Genomic DNA, 16,700 nt, shown 5'->3' on the forward strand with positions numbered 1-16,700 from the left:
TCCTAAACCTAACCCTAGAATTTTCGCCCCCCACCCCTACTACACGCCTCCTTCTCCTTCTTCACTCTCTCCAATTTTTCTTCTCCTATTCTCCAATACTTTGTCATCTTTTGAAGAAGAATTGAAGTTCAACCCAAGAATCTTGAAGAACCAAGGCTAATACTTAATTTCTACCGTTCTTTTTTCTCAATAAGGTATTCTTATATTTAATCCCCTTCTTTCCACTCGATTCCTCTTCTTTCTAACCGATTAATCGGTCTTCTTGAACCCTCATGCATCTTGTATGAGTGAAAGTGGGATAAAAGGGATATGTGAATAAATATGCATGTGGTGTGTGTGGGCGTGCGTGTGTGTGTGGGCGTGTAGGCGTGCGTGTGTGTGTGTGTCGTGTGTTGGCAAATATTCTTGTATGACATATGTTGACGTTAGACCTAGAGTTGAGATGAGAATGGAACTTTTGTGATGAACATGGCTTTGATTAATGGTGTTAAGATAAATCGATGGGAAAAAAGGGAAGGTGTTGAGACATGCATGATTTAGGAGTTTGTGTTGAACCTGATTTGTGATATGTGCCTATGTGATTAAAAGGTGAAACCTCGGTTGCGAAGCCGGATAACGGAAAAGCGAAACTACTTGAAATCTAAGCAGTCGAGGTGGGCTTTGCTCTTAAAACTCTCTTTTATTTTGTCAAAAAAATATTGATTGGTGTTATAAGGGTGGTTTAACTGTTATGCCATGCCTATGTTTGTTTTTATTGTGATATTGTGTGTCTGATGCCTAGTTTGTGAGTTCGCTCCATTGGGCTATAAGGCTATGGATATGATTATACGAATTCGGGTCTGAGTATGGGCCGCAAACCCTACCAGGCTGTGTACACGATGGGATCGGGAGCCGTCCTTGCTAGTCGGCCGGTCACGTGGGCGAAAAGTGTGGCCACACTTTCGTCGCACCATGGAAATATTGTGATTGTGGTTGTGGAAATTTATGAGAAAATGGGGAGTTATTTTGACTGGCCAGTCTATGGAAAAATATATTTTGTGATACTCGTGATATTCTTTATAACTGCTTAAAACCCGAGTTCACTATGGTAAGGGTGGCATAACTTATCTATTAAAATGTTTTGGCAACGAGTTCACTGAGTATTTCAAAATACTCAGCCCTGCATGTGATTTCCTTATGTGCAGGTTGAACGACGACGAGCGGTGGCGGGTGTTGAGCTTGTTAACTAATTAAGATGGATAATTTGAACTTCAAGTGTAGTTGTGTCTTCATACATAGCTGCTCTTTTCTCTTTGTCGTCTTCCGCTGAGTTTTTGATACGCTTTAGTATTGTTATGGATACTTTGCACTTATTCCTTTCGGTTTTGAGGCCTTAGGCTTTTCTTGAGGATTTTATCTTGAAAACCATGTCATACTCTTGAGATTTTGCTCGTTATTTATGATACCTTCCTATTTCTTATTTAAGCTTCTAGGATAAGTTGTTGTTTTATTGCTCTGATGTTTCCTTTAAATGCTTTGGTCAAAACTCTTTAAATGAAACCCTAGCCTATGTTTACTTCTTTAGAGTCCGTTTGGGTAGCAGTCGCCGCATTTATTGCACCCTTGGAGGGTGGGCTGTTACACTAGGGATCAGAACCCTTCGCCTCCCTATATAAAGGAGCCTTACACACTAAAAGAAGGGAGTTCCCCCATTTTCGTTTCTGTACCCTTGTTTAGAGGGGGTTCTCACCCATCTTCTTAGAGTAGGTAGGATCTCAGTCCTCTTCCAGGGCTGAAATCAGAGTTTTTCTTTTAATTCCCCGCCTTCAATTTGCTGCACACACTTGGTTCTCTCTAGATAGCTGGTAGTTTGCTGCTTTAGTGTTTGTTTTCTCGCACAATTTCCATTTCCGTTTTGTAATTCCACTCCGAGAAGGGGTGATGAAACATTTTACCGCTTTCTTTGTTTAGAGTTTTTTTTCTCTTGCTGTAATCACTTCTTTTCCATTTCGTTTTAGTTTAATCTAAGTTTTCATTTTCATTTTTTAGCTCCGTGCTTCGTCTTCCATGTTATGTTTTAGATCTGTTTTCTCTTTCATGTTTTATGTTACGTCTTAGCTTAGATTTGTTGTTTTCTGTTTGATTCGTCTTTCTCTGTTTAGATCTAGGCGTTTACTTTTCCATTTTTGCATGAAAGTGTCGTACTTATGTCTTTACGTTGTCGTAGCTTAGATCGTAGAAGTAATTTTAAGTTTTATGTGTTCTCTTATGTTTCGTCTTCTTTAACATTTTAGATCTGTTTCTGCTCTGTAACTATGCTGACTTTTTTTTTTAAATAAATAAACTCCTATACGAAGTAGGAAATTACAACTTATGTCAAGGGCTCGAACTGGGCACCTCATACAATAATGCTACCTTGCCGCTAGGACAAAGGCTCTGGACTTCTATGCTGACTTGTTGAAGAAGCTTTTTTTTTTTTTTTTTTTTTTTTTTTTTTTTTTTTTAAATCACGTCCAGGGATGGAGGGTTAAGGCGGACCCACACCTGTGCATTACCAAAGACAATAAAAACAAACACCGACTCGCCCAAAAGTGACGAGTCGCCAAGACCATTAAGAGTACAATGAGGGCCTCTCTATCAACTAGAGTGGCCACCTATCTACTCTTAACGAACCCTATTACAGTTGGAATGATGCCACCCGCATCGTAAAACCAAGATTTCCATTGACCTCACAAATTGAGGTTGGTCGAACTATCTCCCGGATCGATCACCTCGGCATTGCCTATCCCAAAAGAAACCGTCGCCACATTGCTGCCCTTGAGGAGAGTCTCCAAATGGTTAGCTTTATGGGCACCTCCTTGCGGTTGGTGAAAGGTATATGTCGGTTTTCCTTTCCGTCGGTTTGACACTAATTGAAACCCATCTTCATCTACTTGAATTTGCGCCTTCGTTGGTGCTTTCACTCTTGATGTCCCGTCCGCACCCCCCTTCACTTTGCTTGTCCCCGGCTCGGTTGCCTCCCTGGACGTGGTCTCTCGGTCCGGGTTCGGGATGTGGATGTCGGACGAAGGCTTTTTTGGCCTCCAAGCCCGTCGGGTGGAATCCGACCCGAGATTGGGTCGACGGGTATGAGCAGGTCGACTAGGCTCCTTCGTGGGCTGCTCCTCCTTTTTCTTCCTCAATGTGAAGCATGCTTCCTTGACGTGCCCAACATGCTTGCATTCCACACAATACAAAGGGATACGCTCCCACACCACCTTGTACCTAGTGTCTTTGCCTAGAATGTTAAGGATGATCTCTTCCGGTGGAGGCGTCGAGATATCAATCTCAATACAAATCCGGGCAAAAGTGAGTCGGTTTTGGTTAAGTGTTGCACGATCAGCTTGAATAGGCTTCCCCAAGAGCTTGCCAATCGCAATAAGGGCTGATTGGTCGTAGAGGTGGATTGGGAGTCCAATCACCCTACACCAAACCACGGCAATCGGGGATTCAAAGAAAGTGTCAAAATCTGTTGTCCACTTGAACACCCGCTAGGATGTTGCTCTATGTACCACACCGGCGCCCCGTTGTGGCCATTGAGCATTCGGCCGTAGTCTCGGGCATCCCAGAATTGAATGAGGATGTGTTTGGCATTCATTCACAAACTTCCACTTGAAGTCATCAATGAATTGGATGTGGGACAGGGATTTTTGGATTTGTTGTGGTGTCGGGATGGTGTGGGAGAACTTCCCGATGATGGCGTGCCCAATCTTGTCCGCCAAATGCTTTGTTTCGTCGTTTGAGAAAGTGAGCGATGGAACTCCCTCGCACCTCCCGGCTGTTCCCAGCTCCTTATCTTGTCTGGCATCATCAAGGGTCACCGGGTCGGTATCCACTGCTCCTCCATTCTCTACCTCGACACTTTGGTTCTCTAACTTGTCCCCAAGCGCCGGTTTGACACGGTGGTTCCAAGCATTACCGAGCGGATCAGCATTGGAAACCATCGGCTCCATTGGTCTCCCGAAGGGTGCAGCCACGCCGCTGCCTTCCTCAAATACCGGGTTGTCGGGTTGGGAATGACCATTATCATGCTGGGCCATATTTTGCTCCGGCGAGTTTTCCGGCGCCGGCGGCTTCCCGTCGGCCTCAGCCTCTCCATCCACGTTGGCTTCCTTGGGCAAGGTGGTTGTACCTGCATCATATTTGAATTCAAAATTTCTTTCACTTTGAGACAAGTCACATGTCTCACTATGTAGTGCACAACTAGACATTTCCGGAAATGGTGCAGCACGAAAGGTTGACTCGGAAAGCATGTTGGCACCATCCCCGATCTGGAGTATGTCCTCATCCATTGTAGCTATGCTTGCAGCTACCCCCACAAGTGTTGACCGAGCCACATCTAGTGCAACGACACTATTCTCCTCCGGCAGGTCGTCCTCCGGCCGAGCTCCGGCCACGCTCGTCTGCCCCGTTCCGGCAGCTACTTCCGGCTGATACTTGGTCGAGGTTTCCCTCTTGCCCATAGAGAAACGCAGGTCCTTCGCAAGCAATGGAAGGACTCCCGGCTCCACTTCGTTCAGGCCCATGGAGAGGTGCAAGGCCTCAAAAGGACCAGGTCGAGCCTTTCTAGTCCACCGGCCTCCCTTTCTATCACCGGTCGGCGAGCTCACCTTGCCCACTCCGGCGGGGGAGTTTCCACCATTAATTCCGGCGGCTGACTCTTCAAACTCGAAAACAATCTTCTTCCTCACCCACCCGGTCTCCGTTAGTGAAGCAAGCGCATCCCGTTTAGTATTACCACTAGCTTTTCCGGGGTGAGGAGTGGCTGTTCTTTTCAGTTTCCGTCTTGCATTGGGTGGCCGGAAAACCCATTTCGGCGGAGGGGACGGATTTGTGTCCTTGACCGCCTTCACCGGCGAATCCCTTCCGGGCTGAACCATGGCCAAGGGGACGATGGTCACATATCCACCTCACCCAAAGAATGGTGAGGGAGATGACCGAAATTCAAGAGAGAAGGTAGAGAGTTTTTTAGAGATGGACCTTTGAGATGACCATGTTCAAGTCAGAAAAAGTTTGACTTGTTGAAGAAGATGATTCTGTTAAAGTTGTTTGTCCAGTTATCGTAATGTCTTTTGAGTTGATCAAGTAGGTTAGCTTAGTTGTTCAGTTTACTCTCCTTTCAAACCCAGTAGTTAACTTAACCCACCCCAAATTAAAGCGTGGCAGCAGCCAAACCACAAGCCGTGTCACACAAACAATGTCCAACGCCTCATATCGGTGGGATCGATCCTTACTTCCCTATACTAATCGGTGGGTTAATGTTTTTTTGTTTGATCACTCTCCTGTTAGCTCTTCCCTTCTTCTCACTCGAGTCGGAGCCACTCAGCTTGATCAGCCTGAGCTTTTACCGGATCCACTAACCTGCATATTGCAAGTGAACAGGCAGAAATAGGCTGGCCTGATCAGGTCGATTGCCCAACTTGAGCAGTTCGTGACGACATACACACAGCTTTAAAGAGAAAGAAGATAGAGTGCGAAAGGAAGACGGTCCAAACAACGGACTTTTCTTTTCTTTTTAAAATTAAGTATACAAATTAAGTTGGTTAATAATATTTTATTCTATAAATATATGTGGATAAAAGAGTAGAAAAAAAGGGATAGAGAATTATGGAGAAGAGAAAGGGAAGTTAGAGAAAATAAGAGTAGGCAGAAACCAAAGAAAAGAAAAATGAAATACAAATAAAAATTGTTTGGCCACCACTTCCAGCTATACAAAAGGAGTAAAGATAGTAGAACGTGAGGAGATATCAAGTGCTCAACTAGTATATATCATAATCAGGTGTGTATAAATCACACTTTTAATTTTACATATTTTATGTGATTGATTGCTATGTGTTAAATTGGAGTGAATATTTTAATTATATGATGTGAGCCTGAAATGGTTATGTGTTGTTGGATATTGATGGTGTAATATGATGTGGATATGTGATTTGTGCAATGTATATGTTTATCTATAGTATTGCAGTTAATTGATTAAATATATGGATATGTAATTGGTGCAATAGATATGTTTGATGTATGGTACTGGAATCATTCGAATTATGGATATGTGACTGTCTTGCTCTGGATCTTATATACAATGGCAATGGACCTACGGGTCATATACAATTACAATAGACCTACGGGTCATATACAATAATAATGGACCTACGGGTCAAAGCAAATATGCAAAGAGGGACCTTTGTGGAAAGGTCAATTCAAAGAGGGGCCTTCGTGGAAAGGTTAAAATGCAAAGAGGGGCCTTCGTGGGTAGGTCAAATCAAAGAGAGACCTTCGTGGAAAGGTCAAATAATAAAAAGGGACCTTCGGGTCGTATACAATGGAAATCCCGGGCTGATACCAGCCTTGATTAGTCACATAATATTAAAATGGATCATAAAGGCATATGCATATGAATATGAAATTGTTTATGATATTTGTTGTTTCTAGTTATATACTCCCCCCCTCCCCCCGTCCACAAAAAATAGAGCAATTTGTGTATGGCACGGGTTTTAATGTAGAATTGGTAAAGTAAGAGAGAAGCAGAAAAAGTAAGTGAGAAGTAGTGTTAGTGGAATGATGTGCAGGGTTATTAGTTGTTGAAAACTTTTCATAAATGATTGTGCTCTATTTGTTGTGGACGGCCAAAAATGGTAATTGTGCTCTATTTTTTGTGGACGGGGGAGTATATATTATAGTTAAAGAATATGCTTAATATTTATATGACGTGAAATTAAAGGTGAAATTTATATACATTAAGTTGTGGATCATATAAACCACTAATATTTTCCAGGCAAAGATATCGTTGATATTTTGGTTGATATGAGTTTTAGAAACTCCACTTATTATCAGGGTTGGCGGCTGACGCATTATTGCAACCTTCTTCTCTTCGTTATTTTGCATGTAGATCAATGTATAGATAAATGTTTTGAAATATGAAACAGATAAATGTTGATTTCTGAGTTTATCTTATATGTGTGTTTTACGAATTTTAAATGTAGGTTAATTGAATAAAAATATCATATTTATATAATTATAAGAATATATGACAAAAGAGTTGGTTGGGGTGTGACACTATCCATCAGCCCATATCCATTTCTAACATCACCACTATTTTGTTTATTTTTGGTAATTTATTTATTGCGTTATAAAATAACATAAAAAGAAATGCCCAAATAATATAACACGAAACTCTTCGTTGTAATACAATATTGGAAAAAAAATACAAAGAGAAACAAACTTAAAAAAAGTACAAATACACATCAATGGTTACACGCCCAAATCTCTTCAATCATATCGCGTTGGAGTCGTTGATGGGCTTCTTGCTCGCAAGTACTGACCAATGCTTGATGAATCTCTGAGCATTGTCGTACAATATACCCTAACGTATGGGTTCGTGGGCCACACTGTGGCTTGGTACAACAATGTCTTCACCTGCCTAATTTGTGACTCCTTCACCTTTATCTTCGACTATCATGATATGCATGGCCCAATTTGTGACTCCTTCACCTTTATCTTCGACTATCATGATATGCATGATGATGCATGCATATATGATATTAGCGGTGGAGGGTTCGTGGGTCCCTCATCCCTATATATCAGATCACAAATTGGTACAATACTTGGCCACGCCCAAAAGTGGCATGCCGAAATCTACACAAAAAACAACCAGAAAGGTCCTTCAAGGATAAACAAAGCTACGAAGGCAAAATCAAAAGCAAAAGCACTACCACCACAAGAGTATGCAGGGGACAAGCCATGGGTGGCTCGACACCTACCTACTCTAAGGCGATCGCTAAGGAACAATCTCCAAGTGTCAATCAACGGGGAATCGAATCCTCGCTGGGATCCTCAAGCGAGAAGTCTAGGTTATTGAAACGCGTCGGGCCTTTAACCAAATCCAACGGGCATGAAGCACACCAAATTCCAACTCCACATCCTTCTATGCAGCCTCATGTTGTTGCGCAAAGAAAGTTCTCTTCAACTCTGTTGGACAAATGATCATTTTCAGAAATACGAGCCACCTCAGGTATATGCCATAAGTCAAATAGCACCCCATATATTGGTTGTCGTTGGCAATGAAGTCGATGGTTGGGCCTAAACATTTGCATTGATAGTTTAAGGGAGGGGATAAGTTAAGGATGCCGAGGTCGTTGTTTGACCCAGCCACACCGAAGTAAGCATGTCAAATCCATAATCGTTGGCCAGCAATTGCTCTGAGAATGATCATGGGGTGCATGCCTTTGAACCCGCTTGTAAACTGGCCTCTCTACGTTGTCGGACAGTTCTTCCATGCCTAATACATACTACAATCTATGTTGCCCAGCATTTCGTGAAAGCCGTGCACCTTCCCGTGTAGATCCAGCAGGAACTGACAATCGGCAGCGGATATGTGGCATCGAAATTCTCAATCACTCACCGACAGTAATTCTTCAAACAATCGCGTCAAGTCGTGTCGGCAACGTGAAGATAATCATGGAACATATCGGCCGCTCCTCCGTAAGCCAATTGCTTTAGTGTAGTCATGCACTTCTGCAGTGGTGATAGTCAGAGCCTGCCGGCAGCATCGGGACGCTGCTTGAAGTATTCATAACGTGACTATAGCGTGTTAGCAATGCACAAAATATCTCATCGCATTCTAAAATGCCGACGGAAAACCGTCGGCCCCCACCGTGGCTCCTCGGTGCTGTAGTACAAGTACAGCCGTTGGTCAAGGCAGGGGCGGAGCCAGGATTTCAATTCGACGGGGGCAAAAATATATTTAAGAAGAAATTTTAATAGTTTGAGGTGGGGCATTTATAAAGGAAATCATAAATTTTTAAAAATTACTCTATGAAATAGTACTACATGAAATATATGAGGAGGGGCAAATGCCCCTTATCCCCTCCTAGTGGATCCGCCCCTGGGTCAAGGGACCGCCTCCTCTTGCTTCCGTTCTCGTCGGCGTCATTAATCTACACGCAATACATAGTCCAACATGGTTCGATCCAAATATCCGAAGATTGGTTTCTCATCATCAGAAGCTATTTAAAAAGTGCACAAGAGAGAAAAGTTAGTGTAGGAAATGAAATGAGAGAAGTGGTATTTGTAGAATGAATTTAGGAATTTAAAAAAAAAAAAACAAATTTTGCCGAGATCAGCTGTCACGCGTCACAATGGGCGCCGATCAACCACTGATCTTCGTGCTGATCAACAATGGGCGCGGATGGGAGATAGGTGGTGGGAAGAGTACTACGTCTTTGCCGTTTGTATTTAAATTAGCATTTGATACAAATGATTTTGTTAGTCATTTTTACGGTACATAAAAAACTGTGGTTGACCATTTTACACGTATATTATGTATATACTTGTATTACAGAATTCCGCTTTTAATTCGGAATAAAATAAACTAAAATTTTCCTGAGAAAATATATTAACAAGCCAATGGAAAAATAATAATCGTAAGGCTCTATATCCCAGTTAGCAAACAAGCCAATGGAATAATAAAAATCGTTACAAAATCCAAACCATCAAAAATTAAAAAAAAAAAAAAAAAAAAAAAAAAAAAAAAAAAAAAAAAAAAAAGAGAATAATTTACATATTCTACTCACAAAATACAAGAACATCGCAAAAAATGAAATCCACACCCTTCCCTATATCACCATCTCCCCACGCTGCTCTTGCTGCAGCCGATTAGCCGAGGTGGCTCAGCCATCAGCGGCGGTCGAAATCTGTGTAAAGCTATGCTGCCATCACTTTGTCTCCAGAGACAAGTTCAAAGTAATCAGAGCTATGCAATGAAATAAAATGAGCTCCTTCTAAAGCTTTCGATGAATCTCCATCGTACCAAACTATGGTTCCTGCACAGATTTCGAGTTCGTGTTTGGTCATCTAATCATTTAAATATTCGTTTAAGAAGACTGCCCCGACTCAACCCCTACCTGTTGGAGGTGATGACGCCTCCTCTTCTCTAGTCATGTGAAGAATGATCGTCCCTGAGAGAACTGTGATGAAACCACACACTTCGGAGGTTATGCTGCTCGCATTCTGACCCGACCAGTCCTGCAAAAAGAAGGTGAGACAAGATATGGTCAGTGTGTGTTTATCTTGAGCCATAGTGGAAGGTGGGGATAACGACATTGTTCATCTGTCGAGAGCTTTCTGTTACCTTGAACATGATGGAGCTGGCGATTATGGTCAGAGTTGTGAACATTACATAGTGTATCGGAGAGACTATTGCAGCATTGAAAGTGTCGAGCGCCTGCATGAGCAAACATGTTGTAGAGAAGCATGACTTTAGGGTGATACAGTTCAAGAAAGCAGTTGTAATGGAGAAAAGGGCACACTTATTGATGGACTAACGCATATTTCTACACAATTGCCACAGATTTGGTCGTGCAATCGGTTTATGGAATGATATACCGATATGTATTAGTTCACCAAGGTCATCTTTTATCAAGTACTCAAAACCATATTGCACAAACCTTACACACAAGGGTGCAAAACATGTATACGCTTCAAACAAGTCAAGAACAGCACGTGCTTTCACTATTTCTCAAGAATCGAGCATGACAATGGCATTAACAAAATAAGCTATCAACATGGAGGTCACCTTGTTCAGATAATTCAACTGTGTGATCAGACAAAATACTGCAACTGAAAGGAAAAACCAAGTCTGAGTAGATTCGAACTGATTGATCCCCTCCAACGTGAGTTTTATCGCAATGCCAACGGCCTTCACGCTCATAACCTACTTGAGGTTGAAAAACAGCACAAGGTGAAAAAGGGTGATTGTTTCAGACAATGCTCAGCATCATGAAGCCTAAAACATAGGGTTTGAAACAGCAAGGAATTACCGTGATTGCTCCCAATATAGAGCAAATTCCTAAGTAGACGAGTATGTTTGTCTGCCCGTAGAGAGGCTCTAAATACACAATGAGAAGTAGCACAAGTGATACTGAAGCTGCCACATAAATGAGGAATGCTGTGGATGCAATAAACAAGCACAAAAAATAAGCAATAGTCTAACAAAACAGGATTATGCACAATTAAAAATGACAAAGAGAGAGAGAGAGAGGACCTGGCTGGGATGCCAAATCCCAGACTTCTTGAACAGAAGATGGAGTTGGTTCTTGAGGGGCATGAACAACAATTACAACCGATCCAACTATGCAAGATATAATTCCCAAAATTCCCATCTGTCGCAGCGGCTCCTTCAGCAGAAAGTGTGCTAAAATAGCACTTTTCAGGTTCATGAAAAAATCTCAGTCAGCTGAAGGTCATCAAGAAAACCTCAAACAACCAAGACCATCTTTTTCGAATATGCTACAAAAAGGTCGAAGGGCTCAAGAATTCCTACCTAACAATAATGCTCAATGCACCAAGAGGGGTAACAAGAACAGCAGGGGCATAGATATAAGCAACAAAATTCGCAATCTCCCCAACAATCACTGCAGAGAACACAGTTAGCGTTCTAGCAAGAATTTCCTTCTCAACCACGAGTTAAAATATCTCGACTTACTAGAAATCATGCCGGCCCACCATAGAGGCTCTAACAGGTAAGTATAGCCCCCGACACCTGAGTATTGCAAGACAACCAACAGCCTAAAATGACACAAGCTTCAACAGTTTTCGTAACAACATGCTAAACTAAACCATAAATGAATACGAAACATCAAACATTGATCCATGAATACAAGCAAGAAAAACAAGCCCCTGCATTGACTAACTAAACATAACCAACAACTTTTCCCCCTTTTCTTCATAAAACCTTCATAACACAAAAAACTCCCTAAAATTAAGATAACTAAATTGTTCTGCAAAACACTATAATCATCAGCAGCTCCAACTCTACATCAATCAATCAGCATACCAATAAAGCTTGAAATTTGAAAATACAGCATCAAGCAATGATCACAAACCTCGGAAATAAAAAAATAATAAAAAAAATAAATAAATAAAAATAAAAAATTTCAAAAAAACGATTACATATTAACACAATTCAGTTTAATTAACAAATGTAAACACCAAAATTCGATTAACTCTACATATAAGAATGAATCCATGAATACCTGCGCGTGTACCAGCAGCAGCAGCTCGGAGAAGACCTTTCTTCTTAAATATAAAGCTCGTTCCTATAAACAAACTCGACACCATTGCCAATAATAATCCCCTCGTGTTATCCGAAACCCCCATGTCCATCAATCTATACACGAATTCCCTATCTAAAACGATTTGATATGAAGTAGCAATACAAAGTTAGGTGAACTGCAATCTCTTGTACAACACCAAATAAAGCCAAAAATCGAAAGTTTAACAAAATTCAAACTCCCGCCAATCACAAAGGGCTTGAGAAAAATTCAATTTCTAACCACAAACGATCGTTGAAAAAACAAGATGGATAAACAGCTAGCCACCGGCGATTACTGTTTGCTTCTGCACGAGAAAAAATTAGTCAAACACTGCTCTGAATCAACGATTTTGTGTCTGCGGGAGGTATTCAATATCGCCGATTGAATCCGCAAACTTTTTTGACGAAAATATTACGAAAAAAATAAAGTGAAAATAGATATAAAGTGAACGGTCAACGGCTTGTCTACAATTCTTGTACAGGTGTTTATCCAGCTGTAATTAATTTATTTATTAAATTCATTCTTATGTGTTTTTCTTTCTTCGTGTCTCTTCATAAAAATATATAGTAAAATCGAATATAGACCAAAGAGAAAAGGGATTTAATTTTTGGAGTTTCCTACGAGATTTGGAATAATATTAGTACAAGTTTATTTGTTGATGTGGTTGGTCAGAAAATTACAAGTTTATTTGTCGATATGGTTGGTTAGATTTGTGAAGCGTATTTAATTATTGTTGTGATTGGATCTAGGTCCCCCTAATAATAACTACTCCCTCTCCCACCGTCCCATAGATGCATATTTCCTTTTTCATTCGTCAAATTCAAATAATTCATATCTATTTATGATAATATTTTTTTCTTTTTATTTTTTACTTTATTATTTATGAATCTCACTATCCAATACATATTTTCAACTATTTACTTTATCAATTATGCATTAAAATTCATGTCAAAATCAAATAGCGTATTTCTATGGGACAGAGGGAGTATTATAAAAGAGATTCAAATTATCTTTTCCGGACTATATTTATAGGTATTGTCTCACAATATATCAAATTATTTTTTACAATCGTGAAATAAATGAGACATGTCGTAAAATGTTAATGCTTTGATGATTATATTAATTGGAGTTAATAATTGCATTGTTGTGTGAAATCATAGCTTTGTTGTGAGTCGAGATGTTGAATAAAGTTTAGTACTTTTGTGTTACGATCGAGTAGAAATTTTTTTCATACTTAAGTTCTTGTTTTAACACCAAAGCACCGGTCAACGTATACGTGAGGTTTGAAATCGACTAGTGAGGAAATTAACACAATGATCTTTTACACACAAATTAATTGGCTCAATTTCTTGTTGAGTACAATAAACTAAATAAAATAGTTAGAGTTTATTAAGTGAAATTCTATATTTGGGCTAAACAAAATAAAATTAGGGGTGAGCATTCGGATTTCGGTTCGGTATTTTGTCCAAACCGAATCCGAAAAATAGAATTTAGGTGAAAATTAAAACCGAACCGAAATCGAAATCCGAAAAACCGAAAAATCAAAAATTGAACTATAAAATCCAAATTAAACCAAAAAACCGAAAAACCGAAATTATATTAGATTTAAAAAAATCAATAAACCGAAAAACCGAAATTAAAACCGAGTATTCACAACAAAACCATAGCATAATTAACATCTCAGCCAACAAAAATAAATATTTAGGCTACAACATCACCATAAACAAAAATAAAATTTCATAAATATGTAGGCAACTTGATTATAACTAATGGAGATTTTACTGTGATCACTCTTCAATATCTGTTCAACTTTTTTGCAAGTTCCTTTCTAGATCTAAAGCCTTCGTGACTTTTTCTCGCTCAAACTTCCAATACCAAGGACATCTCCAACAGTTTCACCTACAAGAGGAAACATTAAGAAAATTACAACAATATTATTGAAAATGCTAATAACAGTAGAGGGAAAATGCTCAATTTGACCATATGTCCATATGTAATCAGTAAATTGGAGAAAATTACACTCAATTTCAACATATTAAAATTACAACACACAATTTCATCATCTAGCAAAGTAACAATTTCTAAACTATATAGCTCAATATCGAAATTTTAAATCTGGGCATCTTGAGCCCAAAGCTTTTCAACTTGAAAAGATTTCTTTTGCCAGAAACCAAAAAGGAAACAGAAGAGAAGAATCTCCTATCCGTTTTCTTTCACAGTTGGTACCCAAAGTATAATCACTCAGCCCCAACCTCAGTTTCTTCCTTACGTTGCATAGCATGTAATCACAACCAATAGTTAAATCAAACTTTTCGCAGTCAAAAGATTCGAACAACCCGAATGTTGAATCGACTTTAAAGAATATGAAATTGAATCTAAAAGTTATCTAATTTTGGAGACGACGGTTGCGGTACTAGCAATAGTGCGTGCTGAGAGACAACCTCCGATGTCTGAATTGAGCGGACAGCAACCAGCGGCCTAAACTGATATACTGGGAACGGCGATGTGCTACGAGAGGAGTCCTCCGATTCTTTGAGAAAATTGGGTGTATTCAATTTCGAGGGAGAGAGATAGAGATATGAGAGTCATTTCTATTTTCTATTGTTTTATTTATTAAATTTCCTTACACGGTTACTATTTGGAGTATAGAGTAGGAGTATTGGACCATCCCCAACGGTGCTCGTTGGCAGGAGCAGTCGCTGTGCCGTCGGCGCGACGAGTACCGTGCTCGCCGCCGTACTCTTGCTAACGACACAGACGTGCTCTTACCAAAGTGTGGGATAATGCTTTATGTTTGAGTGACACATTTTGTGTTGAGTTATTGACAAGCAAAGTAATCGAGATTGGATTTTCATATTAGACGATCTTAGTTGAAACAACAATTATTTCCCTTAAAATGGTACTTTTAATTGAGAGTGGGAACAATATGAGTCTTATGTGTTTTTTGGAGTTGTAAATCTAGGATTGAAGACAATAAGGAGTATCTTTTCAATTAAATCAATAAATATTATTCCCTTTGTCCTACTTTAAAAAAAAAAAAAAAAAAATACCTAGCGGTGGAGGGTTCGCGGGTCCCTCATCCCTATATTTCGAATCTCCATTTAGTACAGTACTTGGCCACGGCCAAAAGTGCCATGCCAAAGGGAACAAGCTTGCAAAACAAGGTACATTCAAAAGAAAAAAACACCTCGAGAGTAAGAAGAGGACAAGCCGAAAGGGCTTGACACCTGCCTACTCAGGACTAGCCACGTAAGCTAATCCCTTATATTTGGCTGACTTAGGACTTCTGCAGAATTCCATAATGGCCTCCGTGAGTTCTTCATCTGTCAATTCCACTGTGTTCATTGCTGCACACCATCCTACAACTTCTTTGTCAATCGAATGACTCAACTCCGAGTTGTCGATTTGTTCCTGTATCAATTCCGTCTCAAGATACTCTTGGACTAAAGGGTTAATAACATCAATAGCATAGAGATTCTCAACATCTAAAGGCCTTTTCATCCCTTTATCTATGCTAAAGGTATACTTTTCCCCGTTATAGTCCAAGCAAATTGTTCCAACAAAGACAACGATAATGGTCTTAGCGGTACGCAAAAATGGTCTCCCTAAAAGTACCCCACTGGACTCAGCAGACTCATTATCATTCATCTTGATCACATAAAAATCACCAGGATATAGAAAATCATGCACCTTGACTATAACATTTTCCAACACTCCTTCAAAACTCTCGAGGATATGCTAAGAGCCGTAGTGCTCGACCGAGGCGGAAGTTGGAAGACCGCACTACCGCTAATTGAATTTGCTTACAACAACAGGTTCCAAGCAACGATTAACATGGCGCCGTATGAAGCCTTATATGGAAGAAGGTGTAGATCACCGCTCTACTGGGATGAAGTTGGCGAACGAAGGGTACTTGGACCCGACGCAGTCGAGTAGATGATTGAAATTGTTCGACAAATCCGTGTGAGAATGAAAGAAGCCCAAGACAGACAAAAGTCTTACGCTGATGTCCGACGGACCGACTTGCAATTTCAAACCGGCGACAAGGTTTTTCTCAAGGTATCCCCGTCGAAAGTTATAACGCGTTTTGGTGTTAAAGGAAAGTTGAAACCACGTTTTATCGGTCCTTATCAAATTCTTGAAGAAGTTGGACCCGTAGCCTATCGATTAGCGCTACCGCCAAACCTTGGGAACGAACACAACGTCTTTCATGTGTCGCAGTTGCGGAAGTACGTGTTCGACCCGAAACACGTGATTCACTATGAGGAAGTTGCTTTGAATCCAGATTTGAGTTACGAGGAGCGACCTCAGATGATCTTGGACCGTAAAGTTCAAATCATGAGGAACAAATCTATTGCTAGCGTGAAAGTACTTTGGAGAAACCACGAATACGAGGAAACCACGTGGGAGCTCGAGGATAAGATGATGGAACTGTACCCGGAACTCTTTCCATGAAGGTACCAAATTTCGGGACCACAAGAGCTTGAAATACTTTTTCGAGCAGAAGGACTTTAAGATGAGACAACGAAGATGACTCGAACTAGTGAAGGACTACGATTGTGGTATCAGTTACCAACCCGGCAAAGCAAATGT

At 40.4% G+C, this 16,700-nt stretch overlaps 1 protein-coding gene across 2 annotated transcripts; it reads right to left on the reverse strand.

Annotated features, from left to right (window-relative positions):
* Window positions 1-9,421: 9,421 nt before the first annotated feature.
* Window positions 9,422-12,523, reverse strand: LOC125191868 (probable magnesium transporter NIPA6). Of its 2 annotated transcripts, none has more exons than XM_048089295.1 (9): window positions 12,048-12,523; window positions 11,498-11,554; window positions 11,336-11,426; window positions 11,057-11,217; window positions 10,833-10,960; window positions 10,589-10,726; window positions 10,145-10,237; window positions 9,918-10,038; window positions 9,422-9,836 (listed from the first exon to the last, which is right to left on the reverse strand). In XM_048089295.1, the coding sequence occupies exons 1-9, from the start codon at window positions 12,175-12,177 to the stop codon at window positions 9,718-9,720; spliced, it is 1,038 nt and encodes a 345-aa protein (XP_047945252.1). In that variant the 5' UTR covers window positions 12,178-12,523; the 3' UTR covers window positions 9,422-9,717. The 2 variants fall into 2 exon arrangements, with proteins under 2 accessions (XP_047945252.1, XP_047945253.1); XM_048089296.1 differs by having other exon boundaries at window positions 11,498-11,580; window positions 12,048-12,522.
* Between the last annotated feature and the right edge of the window lie 4,177 nt (window positions 12,524-16,700).

This window comes from Salvia hispanica, chromosome 6 (genome assembly GCF_023119035.1).
Source record: "Salvia hispanica cultivar TCC Black 2014 chromosome 6, UniMelb_Shisp_WGS_1.0, whole genome shotgun sequence".
Taxonomy (NCBI): domain Eukaryota; kingdom Viridiplantae; phylum Streptophyta; class Magnoliopsida; order Lamiales; family Lamiaceae; genus Salvia; species Salvia hispanica.

Bases quoted from the DNA above. Each gene is read 5' to 3' on its own strand.
- LOC125191868 (XM_048089295.1), bottom strand. From the start codon at position 12,177: ATGGACATGGGGGTTTCGGATAACACGAGGGGATTATTATTGGCAATG. The intron at 10,961-11,056 runs GTCCTCTCTCTC...TTGCATCCACAG, and splicing joins GGATTTGGCATCCCAGCCAG to CATTCCTCATTTATGTGGCA. The intron at 9,837-9,917 runs GTAGGGGTTGAG...AAATCTGTGCAG, and splicing joins GGCGTCATCACCTCCAACAG to GAACCATAGTTTGGTACGAT.